This window comes from Saimiri boliviensis, chromosome 12 (genome assembly GCF_048565385.1).
Source record: "Saimiri boliviensis isolate mSaiBol1 chromosome 12, mSaiBol1.pri, whole genome shotgun sequence".
Taxonomy (NCBI): domain Eukaryota; kingdom Metazoa; phylum Chordata; class Mammalia; order Primates; family Cebidae; genus Saimiri; species Saimiri boliviensis.
The window spans coordinates 58,458,137-58,482,164 of record NC_133460.1 but is presented as its reverse complement, the minus strand read 5'-3'; the positions used below and the strand labels follow the sequence as shown (position 1 = coordinate 58,482,164).

Below are 24,028 nucleotides of genomic sequence, written 5' to 3'. Positions count from 1 at the left end.
ATTTTCCGCAGAGCCTGGTGCAGAGTGGGTGCTCCGTGCAAATTAGGTGGACAAATGAATACTGAGGTAGTGGCCGGGGTCAGAGGTCAAAGGTGGGGCTGTGTTCCTAGGAGCAGGCTTTTTCTTTCATTTTCTCTGCACCGTCTCATGGAGAGGCTGAGCATTCAGTGGAAGGTGTCATTTTGGAGTCAGCAGATTGGGTTTAAGTTTTGGCTCCGCGGCTGTGTGGGCTTCCGCAGGTTGCTTGGTCTCTCTGTGCCTCAGTTTGCTCTCCTGTCAAATGAAAGGGCCCTGACGAGTCAGATCAGAAAGCGTGTGGTCTATTGTAGGTGCTCACTGAATGCTAGTGTCCCCAGCTCCACCAGAACAGTCCCCTCACGTGGAAGATAGAAAAACCGAGGCTCTGAGACAGGCGTGGGAGAGCCAGGGCCCATCCTGGGCCTCTGACCTCTATCCCCAGTTTATTCCGCACTGCCCCAGGCTCGAAGAAAGACGCTAGGGAGAACGACAAGGGAGCGTCTGCGTCCTCCGGCAACAGCCTCCGGGAAGGGCCTGGGCTGAGCCCGTGGTTAGCCCTGCACCCTCTGTGCGCTAGTTGCCCTGCCCCTGTGGCCTCTGTTTCTGCATCAGTGGAAAGTCCTTCACGAGCTCCCAGGGCCACCTTAGTGGCCAGGCTGCGGGAAAGCACTCAGACTGGGCAGACGGGGCAGGACAGGGGCCGGCAGGCAGCCCATCTGTTCTTTATTTCCTCCCCCTGCTCCTCTTGGCTCCAGCCAGAGCCTCTCAGCTGGACGCACCGTGGGGCCGGCCTTGTGCTGCATGGGAGGGTGGAGCGGGAGTGGGCTGCCAGGCACACACTGAGTTATGGGCCTCCTGGGAGCCCAGTGACCCTGCCCAGTGGTCAGTCCCACCTCTTGTTCTGGAGATGGGAAAACTGAGGCCCAGAGATGGGGAGGGAGCCCCCAGCATGCCCGGACCCATGAGAGCAGCAGCTCCTTCCCGTTTTGTCTCCAGCTTTGTGGGTCTCTTCGTGCAATCCTGGCATGCTGCATAGCAGTTTAGAAAGAGGGCCGTTAGGTGGCTTGGGCTCAGATCTAGACTGCCCCATTTCCTGGCGGCGTAGCTTGGGCAAGCTGTGTAAGCTCTTCATGCGTCAGTGTCCTCGTCTGAGAGCTGGGACTAACCTTACTTAGCTCATGGGTGGTGGTCAGGACACAAAGACTGCCTGGCCCTGACCAGAAATGCCCAATGATGGAGCAACAGTGATTTCTCCATCCCAGGGCTTGGCAAGGCACAGGCCTGTGCCCCTGTACAGATGGGGGTGGCAAGGCCAGGTGTGGGGGTGAGGTGCCTACCTCAGGCTGGGAGGCATGGAGGCCTATAGCTGGGCCTGTATCCGGAGAGCAGAGGCCATGCATTCCGGGGCAGAGTGCAGCCTGGAGTCATAGCGTGTAGGGTACAGCCTCAGGCTCTCAGCACCCACCCTGTTCCCCTCCTGGTCCCCGTGATTGTCACAACCACCAAAGGCCACAATGTCATATCTGTGCAAAAGGGATTCATTGTCTACAGAGGGTGGGGGGAGTCAAACTTCACCCTAAAGGATCACTCACTTGTGGTGGGACTTCAGGCAGCTGGGGAGGAGTGAGCAGTCAGGCTCTGGTGTCACGTGACAGTGTATGGACATGTCTGACCTCCCTTAAAATGGAAGGAGCAGAAGGGACCCAGGGATGGGGAGTGCATTCCATGGTTGGGGGGCAGGGTAGCTCTATGGACATGAGCATGATTGAACAGAATCAGCAGCCTGTGGCCAGCCAGTGCCCAGGCCCCAGGGTCCAGGCCTGCAGGGGCAGGAGTGTGGCCAGAGCCACCGTCTCCGTGGGGTTCCCACCACCTTGGCAAAACACAGTGCGCCCCCTAGGGGGCAGAAGGGGCCTGCGGGCCAGGGAGCGGGCTGGCCACTATCTTCTTCCAAGTCATACCCATGCATTAAAGGCAATTCATTCATTAAGACGGAGCGTAAGCCGCAGAAATAAGGTCATCAACAGTCCTGTCTCTGAGCCCTTGTGGCAGCTGTCCCGCCAGTCCCGTTCTTGTGCAGTGGCTGTCTTTGGTTGCTTATCCTGCTCTCTTTATAATTAGTTTCCCAAACCCCTAACAAAAATCATCATAACTATTTCACTGGCTTTGCTGTCATTCCTCCAAAGGGCGTAACGTAATCTAGGGAACCCTAAACGTAATTCATTGTCATTGAATGTTTCACTTGTTCCAGATTTTCATTGTCCTAACTCGTGCTGTAATGGACATCTTTGAACACCCCTTTGGTCCGCATGTCTGATAATTTCCTTGGGATAGTTGCCCAGAGATGGATTTGCTTAGGATAAGGAATGCACTTTTTTTTTTTTTTTTTTAAGTTTGAAGGTTTATAGAAGTTTTGAAGTTGTCCTGTAAAAGTAGTAGGAAAATATACCTGTTCTGTGCCCACCCCAGCAGCATCTCAGAGAGCCTGTCTCCACACCTGCCTGGTTGGCCTTGACCAGCTGCAGGGGTTGGGAGGACTGTAGAGTTGCAGTTCCCCCGGAGTCACCAGATCTACCTGCCTGACCAGGGCAAAGGTCCCCTCAGCAGCCTCCCTGACACTTGTTCACTTAGCCTCTGCTTGCATACCCCCAGGAAAAGGGAGCTCACCACCTCCCAGCCAACCTCAGGAGATCTCACGCAGGGATGGGAAGAAAACACTGAACCGTTCTGAAGAAATGTCCAGAGAGTGTCAACCTCCGCCACATCTCTTCCGCAGCCCCTGGCTTGCCTGGGGGGCCCCTCCCACTTCCCCACAGGGCGCTGCCTTCTCTGCTGCTTGGCTTGGCGCCTCCTTCCCACCCCCACACTGCAGCTGCAGCTTCCCACTTCCCAGGCTGCCCTCCTGTGGCGATCCCAGCCCCAGTCTGAAAGTCAGAGGCTCGGTCCCTTCCCCCAGCTCAGTCAGATTTACCCTGCGTCCTTGAGTGAGTCTCCTTGCCTCTCTGGTCCCCAGAGGGCCTGTCTGTGCTACAAGGGGTGGTTTCTGAGCTCCAGTGAGCTTTGCCCAGGCTCCTGGCAGATGTGAGCCCCTAGAGGGGTACGTGCGGGGGACCTGGGTTAGGAGAGCCCGGTCAGGCCTGGCATCCTTCCCAACTGGGCGGGTGGCGGCCCCTGCGGCGCTGTCAGCAGTTACCGTTGGTTTCTTGCCGAAGTTGATGAAAAGAGGCCGTGCCTTTCTGGGAGGAGGCAGGGCAAGTGTGTAGGGGGTAGAGAAGCCTTTGTTCTGTTAGAAATTCCTTCTCCCCGTGGCCCTGCCCTCATTTATAAGCATAAACAATGTTAGGACTGAGCCCTTCCAGGAAGTGGCTCCTCACTGCTGAGAGCTGCCCACAGTCCCCTCTCCTCCTCCATCCACTGCCCTTATCACTGCCCTGCAGGCCACCTCTACCCTCTGATCTGCAGGAGGTCACAGCCGACACCTGACACTGGACTGGGCTGAGCGGGAGGCCCTAGAGGTTTTCTTATAAAATTCCTGCCAGGGGTGTCTCTCCCGACCAGCACAGGCCTCCCATCACGGTGGGGACAACTTTGGGGGTGACAATAGAAGAGGTGAGTCACATGTGGCCTTGTGAAAGAGTCTGCTGGGCCTAGCCTGCTGCCCTTCACACACTGAAGGCCTGGCAGGGATACTTTGGCAAGTCCTACCTTTTCCCTGTGCTTCAGTTTCACCATCTGTTAAATGGGTTGATAGTGTTCGCTGCCCCACAGGATTCTGGGAGAGTTGACTGGCTGTGAAGCCCTAAGCATAAAGCCCAGCACACAGGCAGTGCCATACGAATGCCATTTCTCTTTCCTCTTTCCTCTTGCCAGCAGTGCCCCCCCACCCAGAGCTTCGGCAGCGTGCTCCTTCCATGAGAATTCTAGAAAGCGAAGATGCCTAATGCTGTTTCTTCTTTTGCTTACCAGCCTGTTCTCCATTCCAGGGATAGAGAGCTACCCAGATGCCCCTCCCAGGCCTCCCTCCCATCTCTGGAACTTTCCTCCCGGGACTAATGCCCGTTGACCTCAGCCCTAGCCACTGCAACACCTCAGACACCTCCCCTCCCTCTCCTAGTGCAGGCAAGGAAGGAGAAAATCATCCTGAAATAGCTAATGGTGACCGAGCACCTGCCATGTGCCAACCACTGGGCTGAGATGTTTACATGCATGAATGTGTCCAATCCCAACAGCCCGGGAAGCAGGTCCTTTATCACCATCCTGGTTTCCAGATGAGGAGCCCAAGGCACAGAGAGGTTGAGTAACATGGCGAGGAACTCCCCCGGATAGTCACAGGCAGAGCCAGATGTCATTGCAAGCATCTGGCTTTGGAGACCACAATTTGAGCCATATCCCATGTGAGAGCATGTTGGAGCTGGGCCCTCCCCGCGCCTGGCCTGACAGCAGCTGTGGGAACGGTGCTTTGAGGATGTCTGGTCCTGCAGGAGGCTGGGGCCCGTCCCTTGCCTGCCAAGCAGCTCACACGCCCTGACGGACAGTTCCAGACGGCTGCTTTTCTAATTACATGGTGCGTCCGTGCTTCCTGGCTCACCCCTCGCTCTTCTCTTTCATCTTCCTGTTCCCTTCGGTTCACACTTGGTGTCTCCTTTATCTGTGTGGGTTTCCTACCCGTTCATTTCTGAAGCAGGGGCTCTGGGAACAAATTCTCAGAGTCCACCCTACTCCCCATGCTTCTCTCTGCCCCGTGTCCTGGGATGACTTGACCTTTGCCCCAACTGTGTGAGGCCAGGCACCAGGTCCTGTGAGCTCTCTGAGCTAAGAGGCCTGCAGAACCAGATCCAGAGTGGGCCTGGCTGGTGGCAGTCCCCAGGTGGCAGTCCCCAGGTCCCCACCTTCAATCAAGGAGTGTCAGATCTCAGCATCAGGGAGGCACCCAAGCCTGCCCCCTCATCCCCTCTGAAGACATAGATGCTTCTGAGGATGGAGACATGGAGGAGTGAGTTGATCTGGTGCTTTACTTCAGATGATGGAAAATGGGGGGGGGGGGGATGATAGAAGGAGTGGCTTGGAAGCCACAGGCCCCAGGTGAAAGAGAAGGTGGCACCAGAAACAGTCAGAAGGACACCCACTAACCTGAGACCAACAGAGCTCAGTGTGCCTTTGGAGGCAAACATTGACCCCTGTTACAAACTGACCAGCCCCAGGCCCTGGCTGCCCTCTGAGCACGCCCCTGGATGTGGCTGACCCCTCTCTCTGATCTGACCAGGGCTGAGGGCAGCCCTGCCCTGGAGCTCAGGCTGAACCTTCTCCCAAGAATGTTACAGCTGCCAGGAAGGCCACGGAGGATCCAAAGACATGAGGCAACGGGCCCAGGATATCAGGGTGGCGTTGGTGTCACTTTCTAACTTTAGATTTGCACACTCAGCACATATGTCCCTTCTTAGGGTTTTGTCTGAAACTCTAGCAGGCTATCACCAAGTGGTAGTAATGGCGCCTGGGAAAAAGAGGCATGATTACTACAGGAAGCAACTATGTACCAATTTCAGATACTACTTTTTGTTTTACATTAATAAATAATAATCAGCGCACTAATATTCCTGTTTTGCCTTCTGCGTGCCAGGCACTGTTCTCAGCGTTTCGCATCTAATCCTCAGTTCATTTAATCCTCAGAACAGTCTTACATGGTAGTTACTGTCATCATCCTTGTGAAGTAATAGGACTTGGATCCAGAGTGTGTGCCCTTAACCATGATGCACCACTTCATAAATGGGCAGTTCCCCAAGGAAAGTTACTATGGAAGCCCAGCGCTTCTTTAACGTAGTGGCATATGAATTCCCTGGGGCTCTTGTTAAAATGCTGCTCTGATTCTGCAGATCCTAGGTGGGGCTTGAGACGCTACATTTCTAACAAGCTGGTGTTGTCGTTGCTATGGTGACCATACTTTGAACAGCCACCATGGAGAGCTTACGTTTAAGCTTCTGCAACTCAAAGCCCGCGAGGGCCTAGGAGAGAACGTAAATTCAGCTGCAGCTGGTGGGATCAGAGGCGACGTGGAGGAAGCACGCGCATGCGAGCCGATGGGGTAGCCACTCCTCAACCTCAGCCAGCAAGGATTCGAGACCTGTGTGGTTGCATTTCTGTGTGCATCTCCCATATGCAAATATTAGGGTAACTCATTCAACTTTTAAAAACACTTGCAGCTTGTACGTGAATGTTCATAATAGCATTATTCATAATTGCCAAACTTGAGAAACAGCCCCAGTGTCTATCATCTGATAAAAGGGCTAAGAAAACATGGCATGTCCTTACAGTGGAATATTATTTGGCAACGACAAGGAATAAAGTGCTGTCATATGCTGTAGTGTGAACAAACCTTGAAAACATGACACTAAGTGAAGCCAGATACAGAGGGACAAATGTTGTATGTTTCGACTTAGATGAAATACCTAGAATGGGGAAATCCAGACAGACAGCACATTAGTGGCTGCCTAGGACTGTTTGAGGTAAGGAAGTGGGAGTAGGATGGAGAAGGACTATTACTAGGTATAGGGCTACTTTTGGGGGGCAATAAAAGTATTCTAAAATTAGATTGTGGTGATTGTAGAACTCGGTGAATATTCTTAAAAACCATTAATTTGTCCACTTTAAATGGGTGAAATGTAGGATGCAGGAATTATATCTCAGTAAAGCTGTTGAAATAATACTGCATGGGAGACAGCTCGTTTCTTTCATATATAAAATGCAGTTACAAATCAACAAGAAAAATATTAGGCAACTCCCACAGGAAAAAGGAATCACAAAGAGTATGAACAAATAGTTCACAAAGGAAACACAAGTGATTCTTAAATGCATGGAAAATTCATGCTTGCTCATAATAAAAGACATACGAGTCAAAGCTTCTCTTAGATTTTCTAGCTTTTAGATTGGTAATAATGAAAACTCTGTTGATGCTGATATGGGATGCTAAGTTGGGATACCTGCAGCATGTGGGGAGGGGCACTGGCAATTTGATCTATAAAAATGAGTGGTGCTCATACCTGCTGACTCAGCAATTTCACTTTTATATTCACAAATACACTCAGACTTGCAAAATGATACATATAGGAAGTTACTCATTACAGCATTGTTTGTAATAGTGGAAGAACAGAAACAACCTAGACGTTCTGAAATAGTGACTGGTCAGTGCGCTATGGAGCTTGCATGGTCTCATTCTGTGTGCAGCTGTTAAACAGAATACAGTAGCTCTGTTTGTACTGATGTAGGGAAAACTCGAAGATATATTATTCAGTAAAAAACAGTAGCCAGGCATGGCTGTATGCACCCGTAGTCCCAGCTACTCAGGAGGCTGAAGGAGGAGGATCCCTTGAGCCCGGGAGTTTGAGTCCAGCCTGGTCAATATCTCGAGACCTTGTCTCAAAAAAATAAAATAAAATAAGATAATTTTTTTAAAACGTAAGATGCAGAACCAAAAAGATGCAGAACCAGATGGATCATCTGTTTCCATTTTCATGAGGGAAAAGAATGTTTGTACAAATGTGTACGTCATGTGCATCTGTAAATGCAGGGCCATCCCTGGGAGTGGTATGAGGGAAATTGGATTGCCTCCTAGTAGGGGAGCTGGCTGCGTGCGGGGAAGAGGAAGACTCATCTTCACTGCCACCAGTTTCCATGCTTGGACTGCTTCTTCAGTGTCCTTTAAAGCACACTCCTGGGTGGGCCAGAGTGCCTGCGTGCAGGACCATGAGACCAGATGCCCTTGAGGACGTGTGAGTTAAGGAAGTAATCGCCAGACTCCACTGAGTACTCTACTCCTTAAATCTAGAAGAGACGTGCGCCACCCACCACCTCCTCTGTTTTCTGTCCCCCATGAGTCTCCCAGCCTTGGGAATCCTGTCTGTGCTCTGGGTGCGACCCTGGTGTGATCTAGACTGGGGACAAAAGGTGCCTGCACACCTGGACACACATGAGGACAGAGGCGGAGGCCAGGGGAACCCTGTGGGGCATCATGTTGACCTCTGCACCCTAATCCTGTGTTTGCTTCCTGCCCTGTAGGCACGCCCTAAAGGTGAGGGCCTGACGCCGTACCAGGGCAAAAAACGCTGCTTCGGCGAGTACAAGTGTCCCAAGTGCAAGAGAAAATGGATGAGCGGGAACTCCTGGGCCAACATGGGGCAGGAGTGCATCAAGTGCCACATCAACGTGTACCCGCACAAGCAGGTGAGCCGGGCGGGCGGGGGCCTTCCCGGAGGGTGACTTTTCCCTTACCAGTAGGGCCTCGGTTTCCTCCCCACTACGAGGGAAATCTGTCTAAATCGGCCCTTTCTTTCCCAGTCTCATCTGAAATGTGGGAGGGGGAGGGAAGGGAAGGAGGATAATGCGGAAACTGCACCGAAATCTTGAGACCAGAGAACCCCGGGGAGTTGTACCGCTAGTGAACGGGGCATGCTGTTGTGAGGCAGAGATGCAAGGACAACAGGAAACAGCAGAAAACTCGAATTTCCTTCCTTGATCCATCCGGTCGTCAGCCAGTGTCAACAGGGAAGCTGTGCGCACCAGGCCCGGGCATGTAGGAGGGGCGGAGGCCTGTCACATGTGGGGGGCTGGCCATCTTGGAAAGAGGGCACAGCAGGTGCACATGCCCCAAGGCTGTAAGGACTTGGGGTGCTCCAGACCAACAGTTCAGTGAAGGCATGGCGGGGGGGGGGGCAGCTACAGAGCCCTGGGGGCACCGGAGGGACCCAAGAACAGCAGGGCTTTCAGATTTATTTTAAGTCAGTTACTCTGGTTGTAACTGAGTGGGGAGACCAGTGGAAAAGCCAAAACCAAGCCCCCATACGAGCTGGGAGGGGACTGAAGTCCGTGGGTAACTCTGGAGCTGGATGCGACACCAAGCGTCACTGGATTGGTGGTGGAAGGTTGGGGAGAACAGGAGCCCAGGAGAACAGGCCCACCCCAGGCGGGCTGGAGCACCCGAGTGGGTGGGGGAGGTCGTTCCTCAGCTGGGCAAGCTGGGTGGGACACAGGTGCTGGATGAAAGCAGGTCCTCTGATACACAGCTCACGTTTGAAATGTTTGCAAAAATCCAGTTAGAAATGTCAAGAAGGCAGGCAGATGTGTAATTCTGAAGCTCATGTGAGAAGTCAAGATGGTCCATACGTAAGCGGGTGTCTTTAACCTAAAGGCAGTAGGGAGTGATGTGAGTTCCCACAGAAAGCATGCAGACAGGGCAGAGAAGGGATTCCCTAGACCCAGTGTTGCTGAATCCCAGTGTTTGGTGGTCAGAGGAGGAAGACCCCTCGAGGAGAAGGAGAACCAGGAAGTGTGGAGTGCTGGAAGCTGGGGGTGGGGCCGGGGGAGCGTTGTTGGAGGCTTGGCTGGTGGTTGGTACTCACATGTCGGGTATAGAGACCACAGAGGAGTGCCTTGGAAATTTAGCAATAAAGAGATCGTCCTCAAACTTTGGCAAAGCAGAACAAAAGCATCACTTTTCTTTTTTTTTTTTTTGAGAAGGGGTTTCGCTCTTGTTACCCAGGCTGGAGTGCAATGGCGCAATCTCGGCTCACCGCAACCTCCACCTCCTGGGTTCAGGCAACTCTCCTGCCTCAGCCTCCTGAGTAGCTGGGATTACAGGCACGCGCCACCATGCTGAGCTAATTTTTTGTATTTTTAGTAGAGATGGGGTTTCACTATGTTGACCGGGATGGCCTCGATCTCTTAACCTCGTGATCCACCCGCCTCGGCCTCCCAAAGTGCTGGGATTACAGGCTTGAGCCACCGCGCCCGGCCCAAAAGCATCACTTTTACCTGGGGAACTTGAACTACAACCGAGGTTTGAGAGACACAGAAGCCCGGCCAGCCGGGAATGAGGGCAAGCGTGGAGGTGCTGATGTGTAGTTGGCCTGGGGTCAGGGCAGTGCGCATGGAGCAGTGTCAGGGGAGGCTGCTGTGCATCTGGCTGCAGAGGGAGTGCCTCATTGTCCACTCTCTTGATGGGAGTCTGATTGAGGAGAGAATCACAGCAATAGCTGCAGCCGGGGCGGGGGGGAGCCCTTGGGCTGGGTGTTGTGGAGATGGGAAAGCCTGGAGCCAACTGCAGGCTGGTGAAAATGTTCTAGAAGACAGCAAAAGTTGGCCGGGCATGGTGGCTCACACCAGCACTTTCGGAGGTGGGTGGATCACGAGGTCAGGAGTTCGAGACCAGCCTGGCCGAGATGGTAAAATCCGGCCTCTACTAGAACTACAAAAATTAGCCAGGCACGGTGGCAGGCGACTGTAATCCCAGCTACTCGGGAGGCTGAGGCAGCATAACCGCTTGAACCTGGTCGGCAAAGGTTGCAGTGAGCTGAGATCCGCGCCACTGCACTCTAGCCTGAGTGAGAGAGCAAAAGTCTGATGATGCAGGGATAAAACAGGGGATGCTTCACCCATCGGCACAGGAGGGAGGGAGAAGAGGGGGTAATTAGAAAGGTTCATGGGTTGGATGATGCAAAGAAGAACGTCACATCCAAGGCTTGTTTTCTCAGTAAATGGGAGACAAGGTTCTCAGGTAGAAGTGAGGCAGGTTGGGGTGGGCTTGAGGAAGGACGAGCAAGGAAGCAGCCTGCTAGGGAGAGCTGGCCGGACCACCCAGCTGCATCCCAGGCCTCGGGAGGTACGTGGTCCTAATGCAGTGGAAGGGGCCAGCCTAGTTCGGTGACTTGCTCCAGTGCAGCTCGCAGGGCAGGTGCAGGCCAGGCCTGGTGTATGGAGGGTCCGCAGGGCAGAGGTTGGCTGGGCGAGCACTCCAGAGGGCAGATGGTTGTGGAGGGTGGGCATATTTGTAAAACTGTGATGATCGTGCTTCATTCTGGGGTGTCAGCAGGGAATGGAAGCCAGAGGGGCCCGGTGGAGAGGCAGGCCGGGTGGGGCTGTGGACTGGGTGGAGTCCGGGAGCCAGTGGAATGGAAGGAGAGGAGGAGGGGGCAGAGACGGGTGATTTCTGAAGAAGCTCAAGTCTAGGGTGTGGCTGAGGGGTGGTGGGGGGGAAAGATCACTGTCGATGAGGTAGTGGGGGACAGCGGAGCCAGGGGTAGGGTGGGCCTTCTGTGTGTGCCGAGTCACCACAAAGGACAGAGGAGGCAGGAGGGGAAGGGGTTCTAGGAGCCACTGGGAGACAGCTGTCCTGCGGGAGAGATGGAGGCAGAGCTCCGATGTGGTAGAAGGTCAGTAGACTGGAGGGTTGGAGGAGAGCTTGGAGGCCACAGATGAGTGGCCTGGGAGGGAGGAGGAGAGGAGGCAGGTAGTGGTGGCTGGCTGGGGGCAGGAGTCAGAACAGCCTAGTTTCTGCAGGGCCTCAAATGTATGGGGGCTGCTGGGGGCTGCACTGACAGTCCCAGGGGCTGGGTCCTTACTACCCACTCTGTGACCTAAGCAGAGAGACAGGGCCCAGCCCGTGCACTCAACCCCACAGGAACCGAGTCTCTGCGGTGGCTCCAGCCCCTTGCCCCTGTCCCGATACTGCCCCATCATCTGGCTGGGCAGTGCTCCTCACCATGTCCCTTTCACAGTGCCAGGCCCATTCCTGGCTTCCGTCACCAACCCCACACTGGCAACGGCTCCACCTGCCTCACCATCTCCATTCCGCCAAGCTCAGCCCCAGCACAGCCTCCCTGACCATCCATGCCCCATCTCCACATCAGTATCGGCTCTCCCAGGCCCCAGTCTAAACGAGCATGTGGCTGGGCCCTTCCCCTCTCCCAGTCGTTAGGCCACTGTTGAGCACCTACTGTGTGTACTGGGGACGCTGAGGCCCCGAGAGAAGACAGTACTTGATCAGGGTGACCAGTCAGCTATGTCAAGGGGACCCAGGTCTCCCAGCACCCAGCACTCCATCTCCTCTCCTGTGCTTCCAAGCTGGGAGAGGGTGTGAGGGTGGTGCCTCTCTGTCCCCCAGCCGTTGGGAGCCTTTGAAGAGCCCAGAGGCGGTGCTCCCCATGGTGGTGGAGAGTGGGTGGTTTATTTCTCCTGCCCCAAGGAGCCTAGACCTGCGCTCCCTGACCTGCGCTGAGCTCCAGAGAACCCTCCACTTCCCCACTCTCCTGCCCAGCCACGTCTGCTTCCTGTCAGGCTCCAGCTGCAGCTCCCACTGCCAGCTCTGGTCCGTCGAGGAGAAAACACCACTGGGCCTTGCCTTGCTGCAGGGAGTGGGGGAGGCTCTCCCCCACGGTCAGCCCCAGCTGCACAGTGTTTTCTCTCTGCAGAGGGGAGTGTCTTGACAGCTTCCCCAAGCTCCTTGCCCAGGGGCAGGCTGAGCAGGGCTGAGCAGTTGGGCCAGGGCACACAGAGGGAACCCACAGCATGGGGTCATGGCCAAGGGAGGGGGCGCCGCCCAGATGAGCCCAGGAGGGCACTGGCAAGGATGTTTTGAGAGCATTTCACCCAGGACTTTGCTGTTTCCCCTGCCCCTAACCCTATATAACACATGATACCAATACCGGCCAACATTTTGAGTGCTCGCTATGCGCCAGGCACTGTTTTAATCCGATGGCATCGGCTAACTTACTCTTCTCAGCAACTCTATCATGTAGAGTTATCCTACAGACTTAGCCCTCATTTAATGGAGGAGAAAATTGAGTCCCAGGGAGGTTAAGTGATTAGTTAAAGGTCACACAGCAATCACTAAGTCTTGCAGAGCTTTTTATGGTTATAAAATATGACAGTCATCTCAGCTGAGTGCAGTGGCTCACACCTGTAGTCCCGCCAGTTTGGGAGGCTGAGGTGGGAGGATCCCTTGAGCCCAGGAGTTCAAGACCAGCCTGGTCAATAAAGTGAGACTTCGTCTCTATAAAAAAACATTTTTTTTTAAATAATTAGCCAGGTGTGGTGATGCATGCCTGTGGTCCCAGCTACTTGGAAGGCTGAGGTGGGAGGATTCACTGCACCCCAGCCTGTGTGACAGCAACCCTGCCTCTAAAATAAGACAGTCAATGGGGTGCAGTGGCTCACGCCTGTAATCCCAGCACTTTGGGAGGCCAAGGCGAGCGGCCCACTTGAGGTCAGGAGTTCAAGACCAGCCTGACCAACACAGCAAAACCCCGTCTCTACTAAAAATACAAAAATTAGCTGGGTGTGGTGGTGTACACCTGTAATCCCAGCTACTTGGGAGGCTGAGGCAGGAGAATCACTTGAACCTGGGAGACAGAGGTTGCAATGAGTTGAGATAGTGCCACTGCACTCCAGCCTGGGTGACAGAATGAGACTCTGCCTCTAAATAAATAAATAATAAAAATAAGATAGTCATATTATTTACTTCTCTCTCTCTCTCTCTCTCTCTCTCTCTCACACACACACACACACACACACATACACACACACACACACACACACACACACCCTAGAAAAAGACAGTGAATGTTATTCACCTTCCACCCAGGTCTCAAAAGGGCAAGTTGAGATTGTGGAGGAGAAAGATCCTGCCCAACAGCCCTTGGCTGATAGGTGGCAGAGCTGGCATGCAAAGCTCTATCTGACTTTGGTGACACTATGTCATATGGAGACATTGCAGAGGACACCAGACAAAGGGTTTTCTAGAACAGTTTTCAAAACAGGCTGGCGATGATCCTTTCAGGCTCCATGGAGGCTGCGCCCTCAGTCAGCCCCAAGGATAAAGACTCAGAAGGCAGATGTCAATCGAGATGGGTACAGCTGAGCAGGTGCCAGTGAATTCCCCGGGGAGAGTGCTGTGCCTGTCCCTCCACCAAGCACAGGAGGGTGCTGCCCTGGGGACAGAAAGCCAGAGACCCAGACAGGCTGGGAGGGCGTGCTGCAGTCTGCCGTGGGCACTGGCCATAAGCTGGCCCTGAGCCCCCCAACAGTGCAGCCTGTGGGGCCAGCTGCAGGCAGTAGGCAGCAGCGAGTCCCTGTAGCACGGGGCTTGGAAACAGCACGTGTGTCTGGAAGGCCACACACCTACCACCTCCTCCCTGCAGGCCCCAGGGATGTCCCTAATGTCTTGGAGCCTCTGTGGCCTCATCTGTGGAACTCCCTTTCCCATACATCTGGGCCTGTTTCCTCCCTGTGCCACTCACAGAGAGGTGGGGATGTGAGGTGGCCTGATGTAGGTGGCAGTGCTCTGCCACGTAATGTGTAAGCCTTGGGGGGAATGAGGGCTGCATGGGGCCTGCTGAGCCTGTCCTTTCTGGCCCTTCCTGGAAGACTGGGTCCAGGAGGCGGGCCTTGGCTAGTCGAGGGCATGGGGGCTGCAAACCAACTTGGGTTTGGTGTGCTGGAGGGGACAGTTCACTACTATACTGATCAGACCGTCCTTTGGTTGCTGAGCAGAGAGTCTGTGTGGCCAGGATCTCCAGGATGAGGTGACAGGGACCCAGATTCTAGCTCAAGGTGGGGAGCCTTCTTACAGTGCAGGCAGTAAACTGAGCGGTGGGCCCCGCCAGCACAGTTCTCCAGTCCTGGGGGCACCCAAGTCCCAGATGGAGGATGCTGTTGGAGGTCTCCATGGGACGTTGGGGAGAGCAGGGGGTGTGCCCTTCCTAGGTCCTTTCACCTTGGGACCTTGCTCAGTATTGATGGCCCTCCACCAGCTGGTGCTCCCTCCCATCAATAAGACAAACCACAGACAGCTTCTGCCAGCCCAGCTCTTTGTATTCGTTATCTCCATTGAACTGTCTGCTGAGAACAAGCCCATGAGAAAGCTGTATCAGCATCCCTGTTCCAGATGGGAGCATGGAGGCCAGAGGAGGCAGGTGGCCTGCCCAAGGTCACACAGCTCTTAGGTAGGAGAGCTGGCATTCGAGCCCAGGTCTGACAGGAAGTCAAACTCTTCTCTTTTCTGGCCAGGTCACAGGCTGAACAAGGAAGCCGGTCATCTGAAGCCCCTTGCAATGCGGCTAACATGCCTGTCTTTCCCTCCAGGCCTCGGCTTTGGACTTTAAGCCTGGGAGCACAGGGATGGTTTTTATGACTCTGGAGCCAGAGGCAGGAGGGTGGTTCCTGGATCAGAACCCTCCCACCGCAGTCTCCCCATCTGCTTCTAGAACCTTCCGACTCTTCCATTCCAGACTGCTCTAAGTGTCCTCTTGGGGTCTGGACTGTGGATCGGGTGGAGAAGCCAGTATACTCCTTTTGAGCCATTCAGTCTGGTTGGGGGACACATCAACCCTCCGTTGCCCTCCCCCGACCATCCTGGGCCATGGTCTGCAGCCTGGGTTCTGCTGCCCCCTCTCCTGGGCATGTGGCCCTCAGGTGGCCCTGATCAGCTTCCTGTTGAGCCCCCTGTGTTCATGAAGGGGACCCTTTGGCAGGCAGGGGCTCTGGCTGGAGAGAAGGAAGCATCTCCATGAGCTGGCCAAGAAAGCATCCACTTAGGAGCTCCTCATGGCCTCCGTAAATTCTCCTGGGAGTCAAGTCTTTGCCAGCTTTGGAGAGTCAGGAAGGGAGGAAAAGAGGGAGCGGGGAAGCTCACTACCTAACAGAAATGTGCTCGTCTGTGCCTTCCGCTGTCCAGTTCACACACTCCCGGGCATCTCTCTGGATCCTCCCAGTCCCCTGCAAATGAGGCTCTGGGAATGGCCCACTTCAAAGAAGCGGAAACAGAGGATCCCTGCGATCACCCAGTGAGCAGGTGGCATGATAGGCCTGGCAAGTCGCCTCCCTTCTGTGGGCCTCAGGTTCCCTGTTAGAAAACAGGTTTCATTCATGCAGCCTCAACCAACAGGGCACTGGGCCAGAGGTGTGGGGCTCAGTCAATACCCTGGCTGCTGATATCACAGAGCTGGCTGCTCGCTCGCCACAAGCCCGAAGCACGTGACTGTGTCTGGGTGCTTCCCTTGAGTCCTGAGGCCACACGAGCAGGGGTGGGAATGGCGAGTGGCCAGCGAAGAGGTGCCAGATGCTGAGTCAGGAGGTGTCAGTCCGGGTCAGATGTCGGTCCGGGCCTCCACTGCTGTGGGCCTAGGTTTCCTCATCTGGACAGGCTGCACCCACATCCTGCCTCTAACCTGGACTTTCATGAGCCTCAGGTCCTGGCTCCTCAGGGAGAACTCAGGGCAGAGCAGATACGCAGGATGGGGGGTCCGAGATCCCTCCACAGCCCTGGCCCGGCCCAGGGCCACACCTGTGAGCCCCAGGATTCAGACACCTGCATGTGGGCTCGGCTGGAGGGCTCCAGCACCGTGGCCAAAATGACCTGGGACCACAGGCGCCCCGTCCCTGCCCCCATCGGGTGTGTGTCTCTCCCTCTCTGTGTCCGTCGGTCTCTGTCTCTGTGCATATGTGCATCTCTGCCTGTCTGGGCCCCTCCCGCTGTACTGTCTCACCTGTCTCCGTGTCTCTCTCTTTCTGTGTGTCTCTCTGTTTCTGTCTTTCTCTCCCCTCACTTCCCTGGGCCCCATCCTCCTTCTCTCTGCAGAGACCCCTGGAGAAGCCCGACGGCCTGGATGTGTCTGACCAGAGCAAGGAGCACCCGCAGCACCTCTGCGAGAAGTGCAAGGTCCTGGGCTACTACTGCCGTCGTGTGCAGTGACTGGCCACCTACCCACACCCAGAGCCAGCCCCTGCCAACCTGAGGAGATGCTGCTTCCCTGTGCTGCCCGGAGGGGCTACATGCCACCCTGTGCATGGGGTGCCCTCGCAGGCCTGCGGGGCTGGGCTGGCGGCTCTTAGCATCCTTATCTTGTGTGTGCTGACCAACAGTGTTACTGACATGGCTGTGTCCACGGGCCAGGGAAAGCAGGGAGTCTGGGACTCTTTACAGGTGGGCCTGGGGTCTCTGTGGAGTGGACAAAGGCAAGCGACAACCCATGTCCAGGAGCCCACAGAGCCCTGGGGGTCCCCACAGGCTCTCCTCTGACAGCCCCTTTGGGGTGAGCAGCCTTGTATTGGCCACAAGTGCACTAAATTTACTGTGAATCCCAAACCTCCCCCAGACCAGCCAGGCCACCTGCTCCCACTCAGAACCTCCAGTCTGCCCTGCATGGAAAGCCACTCTCAGAAATCCCTGTTTCTTTCCTGAGTCAGCAATCATGGCAAGGGAACATGTGTTCTAGTATCTGCTGGGGAGTGGGGCTCTCTGTCCCTTGCCCATCTTAAGCCCCAAATCCTGACCCCCTCTGCCATCACTGGCATTGCACCTCAGTGTCCCCCCGCAACTCTATGGACCCTGCTAGGAGGGGTTAGGTGCAGGGGAGGCACAGAACGCTGGACAGATGTCTCCTGGGAAATGTGGGGCAGCCCCCCCCATGATCCCCACCAGACTACCTTAGGTTTTGTCAGCCCCGCTCCCTTCCCTTACCCTCTGCCTCCCACCCACGCCAGGGGTCCACATCAAGGCAGTTGGGCCCAGTGTGGAAGCCACTCTAGCAGAAAAGACACAGGCCTGGCATTCTGGAGAACTTGGCTCAAGTCCTTGCCCTGCTGCGACACATCGTGTCACCTTGGGCAAGGACTTCGCGTCTCTGGGCCTCAGTTTCCCCATTAGTTAAGTGAGAGCCTAACACTAGAGAGCATTGGGCCCATCTCAGCTCTCTTGTTCTGGGATTCAGGCTGGCTGGTGCCGTGTCCTGGAGCAGGGAGACTTATTTGGGGAGTTTCACCCAGAATGGTGGGAGAAACTGCCCAGGTGCCAGGTACCCTGCACCGAGACCCTTCACTTGGTGTCTTAGGAAGTCAGGCTGAGGGATGCTGAGTACTCCCCTGCTGGCTCCGGCAGCCTCTGCCCTGCTTTTCATCCCCTACCCCTGCAAACATGGAGGAGCCCCCTCCTCCTCACCTCTGCCTCCTAGCCCCCCACCATGGGGAACGCTGACATAAGCCACAGAACCCCTCTTTCTAAAATGGGGACAATAATTTCCTACCTCCCAAGGGAGCAGAGAGGCCTCGTGGCACGTCCCTGGTCAGGAAGCCCACTGTCCCGGCTGGCAGCGGGATGGTGTGCTCCTCTCTGCCCGATGAGAAATCCTGATTCCAGGGTCACAGTCCCTGCCTTTCTCCCAGCCATCAGAACTGGGTCTCTTGATTTTGCCCCTACATTATGCCTCTGTGGGAAAAAAAAAAAAAAATCAGACCACGAAATAGGCCTGAAATTCAGTGTTTACCATGGCTCAAGGATGCTCACCTGGTGTCCAGCTGCCTTTTGTTTTCAAATGAAAATGCTTTGTACAACTGAGGAGTTACAGTGAAGTGTTAGCCAGGGGTCCAGGGAGGGAGTTGAAAAGATGGAGTGAGTGTATTTGCAGCCAGGGAGCTGCTGGGTGGATTCCAGGGGCCATACCCTCTGAGCACTTACAAAGGTGTATTTGCTCCAAGCCAGGCAGCAGGCTGTGAAGACCCTTGCCACCACTGGGGACTGCCACTGAGAACTTCCTGAGCACACTGTTCCCCACCTTCTCCAAGGTGTTGATGTGAGCTGGGCTTGGCCCCAGCCCAGGCTTCTGTCCCCAAGGAGAAGCTGCCACTGACGGTCATCCTACCACATTGCTAAAGAGAATGTTGGCAGTGGTGGGTGGTGTGTCTGTGCCAACTCTTCCAGGGACCCACCCCACAGGGGGACCTTGCCTGGGGCTGCCAGCTGTGCCACAAAGGTGGGGGAACCCACACCCTAAAAAGAACCCAGGCTCCAGACCACCGGAGGACAGGGCTTCCCTGCACGGGCTGAGGGGAGATGGGCTACCACCCTAGGTGGCCTTGCCAGTGAGCTGTTCAGCAGGTAGCCACTGCCCTGCCATCTGTGCAGAACCAGCCACCTTGGGGGCTGGGGTTCCCGTGTTGAGGCCCCACTTCCATACTTCCCTTGACTCGGTTCTGGCTGAACTGGGGAACTCTCCGTGGTCAGCAAAGACACTGCTGTGCAGGCTGGGTGCTGTGAGAACTAAGTGCTCAGAGGGCCAGGAGCCCAGGGGACAGGAACGAGTGTGGTTTTAGTACGTTCAAAAGGGACAATCGCTTGCAGTTGGTAGATCTAGCGATCTAGTTGGAAGATAATGGTGTTTACCCCATTTGAAGTATTCAATAGTTCTACTTGTGAATTTGTATTTATTTTGAGTTATACTTGACACAGAATTCCTTTTTTTAAAAAATACTATGTGTGTATTTTGAAAAAAAAATTCATAGATGTTAAAATTTCTGCATGGTTACCAGTTTTTCTCACAACACTGAATTTGGTAGCTTTTCCCGAAAAAATCTTCACAGTGATTTTTTGTCTGTATATATTTGAGGGCCTTTTTTAAAAAAAAAAAAAAGAAAAAGAAAAAAGAAAAGAAAAATATAATTGATTTTTGAGATTAAAACAAACAAAAAGAGAGGCATTTTCAAAACTTCAGAACTTTCAGGAGGGCAGGAGAATATCAAAGATTTCTGGAAGTATTTTGCAAACCTTCTGCTTGAGCTGCAAGAAAATATTTATGGTGAGAACTTTTCTGTTTCCCGTTACTGGGTTTTTGGTTGGTTTTTGTTTGTTTTTTACTATGCTTTGGTCTGTAAAAATATGCAACTGAACTACATTCAGAAGGAAATATTGTCTACGTAGAATATTATATGAAGTTGGTACATAATTCTGATGAGAAAAAAAAACCTTTGCAATTCTTTAAGCCATATTGTTGTTATTCTGTGTTGTTTTCCCTGGATGAAAATATCAGTATTAAGTAGCCAGCATATTATTCAAGTGTTTAGACTTATTAATATGTTCTTGTCCTGTATTTATACATATGTGTATTTTGGAAAGTATTGCCTTTTTAAAGGGAAGCTATAATTAGATATATAGTGGAAAAGGGAATAGTGACCCCTTTGTGCCTCTTCCGCAGAGGATAACAAACAGCATTGTAATCCACTCTTGCACCTTCTTTTTATTAGCTTGTTATTACGGTTTTATTAATTTTGTAGGGGGGCAGGGAGTGGGTGAGGGGAGGAAGCGGCTTCTTTCCACTAGCCCCTCTATGGTCCAGCAGCCTCTTGGCTTGGTGGGAGGGCTCTCGATCAGTGGGGCCCCAGGAGGGAAGAAGAAGTGGGGCAAAGCCTGGCCCCGCCACTCGGGAGCTTTGCCATCTGAGCCACGCCTTCTCCGACCCATGCTCCTGGAACTTGGAAATGTCAGCCGGAGCCCTTATGCCAGCCCTCCAGCATCTAATAGACTTGAATCTGCCCTAAACGAGTATTTAATCCAACCTCACTACATTGTAGCCCAGTCCAACGACTAACCCTGAAATGGGGGTGTTCCAGCCTTCATCGAGGTGGCCGAGCAGCCCCCTGGGGGCTGTGGCAGCAGACTCATCCTTCTCTGTTGCCAGCCTCGCTGTCCGACCTCCTCCACCCCCGTGCGGTGACCCTGTCTGTGTCTGTGTCTGTCTATACGTGTGAGTCCAGCTAAAAAGACAAACAGAACCCGTGGGCCCAGCTCGGAGGGCGCGTGGAGAAGGCTCCAACGTCTCCGACGTGCAGCCCTTGGGATGGCATTCCGTTGTGTGCCTTATTCCTGGAGAATCTGTATACGGCTTGCCTGTAGAAACATAGCCCCTTCCTGCTGTATTAAAAGGACTTTTAAAAGCAAAAGAGGCTCACAGGTTTCCTTGTTCGCACAAGCATGTGGGGAGGCTGGACTCTCAGAGGCAGGAGATGGGGCAGGCGTAAGAGAGACTTGAGGCTACCCTCAGCCCTCCTGGATCTGGGTCATCTCGTCATTGCCCTGCCTCTGTGCCATGGATTTGCCTTCTCCCAGCCTCTCTGCCCCCAACTGGACACTCTCCAGGGTAACAGCCCTCCCCAGGTTGGCCCCAGACTGGGAGAGATTGTCAGCAGATGAGGTCACGCGTTCACTCAGTGGGGGGACTCCCGGGTTACCATATATAGGAGTGAATTTTCCTCGGAGACGGCAGCCCTTGGCTGCTCCCGCTTGGCACACGTGGCCAAGATCAGGATTTGGGCCCCAGACACGCAGCATCACATAGTGGGCAAACAGAGAGGTCCAGGGGAGATGGCACAGGGGCCCCTCTTCTGACCGAAGCCTGAGCTGGGCTGTCAAGGAGGTGGGAGGGATCCTGCTGAGGGCCATAAGGAGCCACAGCAAAGCCCAGCACTGGCTCTTGTTCTCAACCTTGCTGCCCACCTGAGTCACCTGGGGGCTTTAAGAATGTCCTTGGCCCCACCCTAGGGAGGCTGAGGAAGTGGTCTGGGGTGTCCTTGAGCTTGTGAAGCCCCCAGCTCAGTCTGTTGTGCATCCGAAGTTGAGCAGCACTGGGCTTTCGGATGGTCCCTAGTGTTCCTGTGGGACCCATGGTGAAGGGGAGGAGGTGGGTGGGGCAGGGAGTCCCATCAAGGGGCCCTCTGTCCTCATCTCCAGCCAACTGTTGCTATCTATGAATAAGATTGCCTGCAGAGGGAGGGAGAGGTAGCAGGGGAAAAACCAGAAATCCCAGTTGTTATGTGAAATTGTCCATGTTTTAAGTTTTGGCAGTGAGTGAACTGGACTTTTGAATAGTGTAGAAGTCAAAGCATGTGATTGTGGGCTAGCCCTCGCCTCCTGAGTGCGGCCTCTGAGACAGAGGAGAAAAAATAAAATGCCAGTCCTTGGGGTCAGGGACCATGGATGTGAGGGCGAGGAACAGGCAGGAGCAGAGACCACCAAGGCCAGACCTCTTGTCTTATTTGGGGTGCTGAGCAAATCCCAGAACCAAGCCCTTTCCTGCTGAATGGCATCTAGAGAATTCCCCATAGGGTGCCTGCCCTCAGTGTGTGGAATGGCAGGCAGGGCCAGAGTCGGCCTGAACGAAGGTGTGCCCAGCAGTGGGGTGGAGAGGGGACCCACCTCTGCCAGGGTGAGAGGAAAACAAAGCACCCCTGCTCCGTAGCGGGCCCTCTACCTGCTCACCGAGTCCTCCAGCAGCCTGGGGGAGGGGGGAGGCTGTGGCTCTCCCTGGGCAGATCTGAGGTCTCCGAGCCAGTGTCTGACTCAGGACCCTCCTGTCCCCTTCAGCACTGTGGCCAGGCCAGCCCTGCTACCCAGCTGCATGACACTGGGTGGCTTTCCTTGTCTCGGAGCCCCAGCTCTCCCGGGGGTATCCTGTGGATAAGACAACCCACTGAGCACAAGATAAAGCGCACTGCTTTTACCAGGAGGTGCCCAGGGAGTGTGGGTCCCTGGTTCCCGTTGTCTGCAGCTCAGCCAGGAACATCCTACCAGTGATGACACCAGGGGGTCCGCAGGGAGCCAGACCTCGAACCCAGGGCCCCAGGTGCTTCTGAGCACCCAGTAAGCATTGACTGGGCACCCATGCGTGCCGCGCTGGGACTTCGGGCGTTGTTTGATGACATGCCCTTGTCTTTGAGTGTGTGGCAGTGTGTATGTGCCTGTGTGTCTGTTTTGTTTTCTGTGGAAAGAAAACAAACCCAAGGCAAACACGGCCTGCATTTCGACATCTCCTGGAGCCGTGGAAACCAGTAATTCCCCTGGACAGGAAGAATTTCCGGTCGGACTCAGTCCCCATGTTCAGAGACAGCTGGCTGCTGAGCACCCAGGAGAGAGAAGAGTCCACCAAAGAAAGGGCTGGCAAGGGATCAAGAGAGGCTGGCCCGGCTCTGGGCCGAAGCTGAGGTCCCCCAGGGGAAGGTCTCACCTGGCACCCTCACCCAGCAGGCAGGTGGCAGAACCAGGATTTGACTGAACTTGAAGGTCTCACCACCCAGTGCAGTGTGTCAGAGGCAGAGCTGGAGGAGAGTTGCAAAGGTCAGACAAGGAGAGGGTCCAGGGGCTGGGTGGTCTCGAAGGGTGAGAGACCAGGCAGGAGGAAGGGAGTGGTGCAGGTCGGTGCCAAGGGGTGATGGCTGCAAGGTTGGGAGGCACCCCCTTGGCATCTGCCCCAGACACAGAGAAGGGAGACCAGGCCTGTGGAGAGATGGCAGGAGCCGAACCACCTGAGCACCGGAGGTCACCCCAGGAGCCCAGGGTCCCCCTGGCAAGACCCTGACAAGGCTCTGCTTCTTGGAACATGTGACACAGAGCCTCACATCCTTATCCGTAAGCTGGGGGCAATCAGGACTCACTGAGTGTGGCAGGGGACACTCGGGCAGCTCCTGCACACCGCTCTGGGCTAGCCACCTCTTTCCCACACATCTTGCACACACATCTCACACGCTCACACACTCAAAAACACACATCTGGCACGCACACACAAACACACCTCACATGTGCACTCACACACCACACACCCTCACAAACACATCTTGCACACACACACACTACACACAAACACATACATCTCACATGCACACACACATCTCGCACACACACAAACACATCTCACACACACACATCTTGCACACTCACACACACATCTGGCATGCACACACACATCTCGCACGCACACACAAACACACCTCACATGCGCACTCACACACACCACATGCAAACACACACATCTCACACGCACACACACATCTCACACACACACATCTGGCACGCACACACACATCTCGCATGCACACACAAACACACACCTCACATGCGCACTCACACACACCACATGCACACAAACACATCTCACACGTGCACACACACACCTCACACACATCTCACATGCCTACACACATCTCACATGCACATGCACACAAACATCTCACACGCACACTCACACCTCACGCACACACACACCTCACGCACACACACCTCACACGAGCACTCACACATCTTACATGCACACTCACAAACACACACATCTCACATGTACATACACACCACATGCACACACACAAACACATCTCACATGCCCACTCACACACACAAACACATCTCACATGCACACACATTTGACACAGTCTCACACACTGTTCACGTCCTCATATACATACCCATTTGCAAACTCAAGCCTGCACATATTCACACATGCACAGCCTGCAAACAGACAGCCCTAGACCATTGGGAGTCCCTTAGGGGCAGCAGTCTTGGGGCCCTTCTCTAGCTGGAAGGGCAGTGCAGCAGGGTGGGGCCCCTCCTGCCCAGCAAGGCAATGAATGCGGTGTGAATCTACCCGTC

The 24,028-nt window shown here is 54.4% G+C and overlaps 1 protein-coding gene across 1 annotated transcript in view; it reads left to right on the top strand.

The window, feature by feature from the left end:
• ZCCHC24 (zinc finger CCHC-type containing 24) overlaps positions 1 to 20,553 on the top strand; it is a 64,286-nt gene extending 43,733 nt beyond the window's left edge. Inside the window, exons 3-4 of the mRNA XM_003939762.3 lie at positions 8,068 to 8,232; positions 16,421 to 20,553. Of these exons, the coding sequence (XP_003939811.1) occupies positions 8,068 to 8,232; positions 16,421 to 16,534 (279 nt within the window). The 3' untranslated portion in view covers positions 16,535 to 20,553. The remainder of the gene's footprint in view (positions 1 to 8,067; positions 8,233 to 16,420) is intronic.
• The last annotated feature ends 3,475 nt before the right edge of the window (positions 20,554 to 24,028 follow it).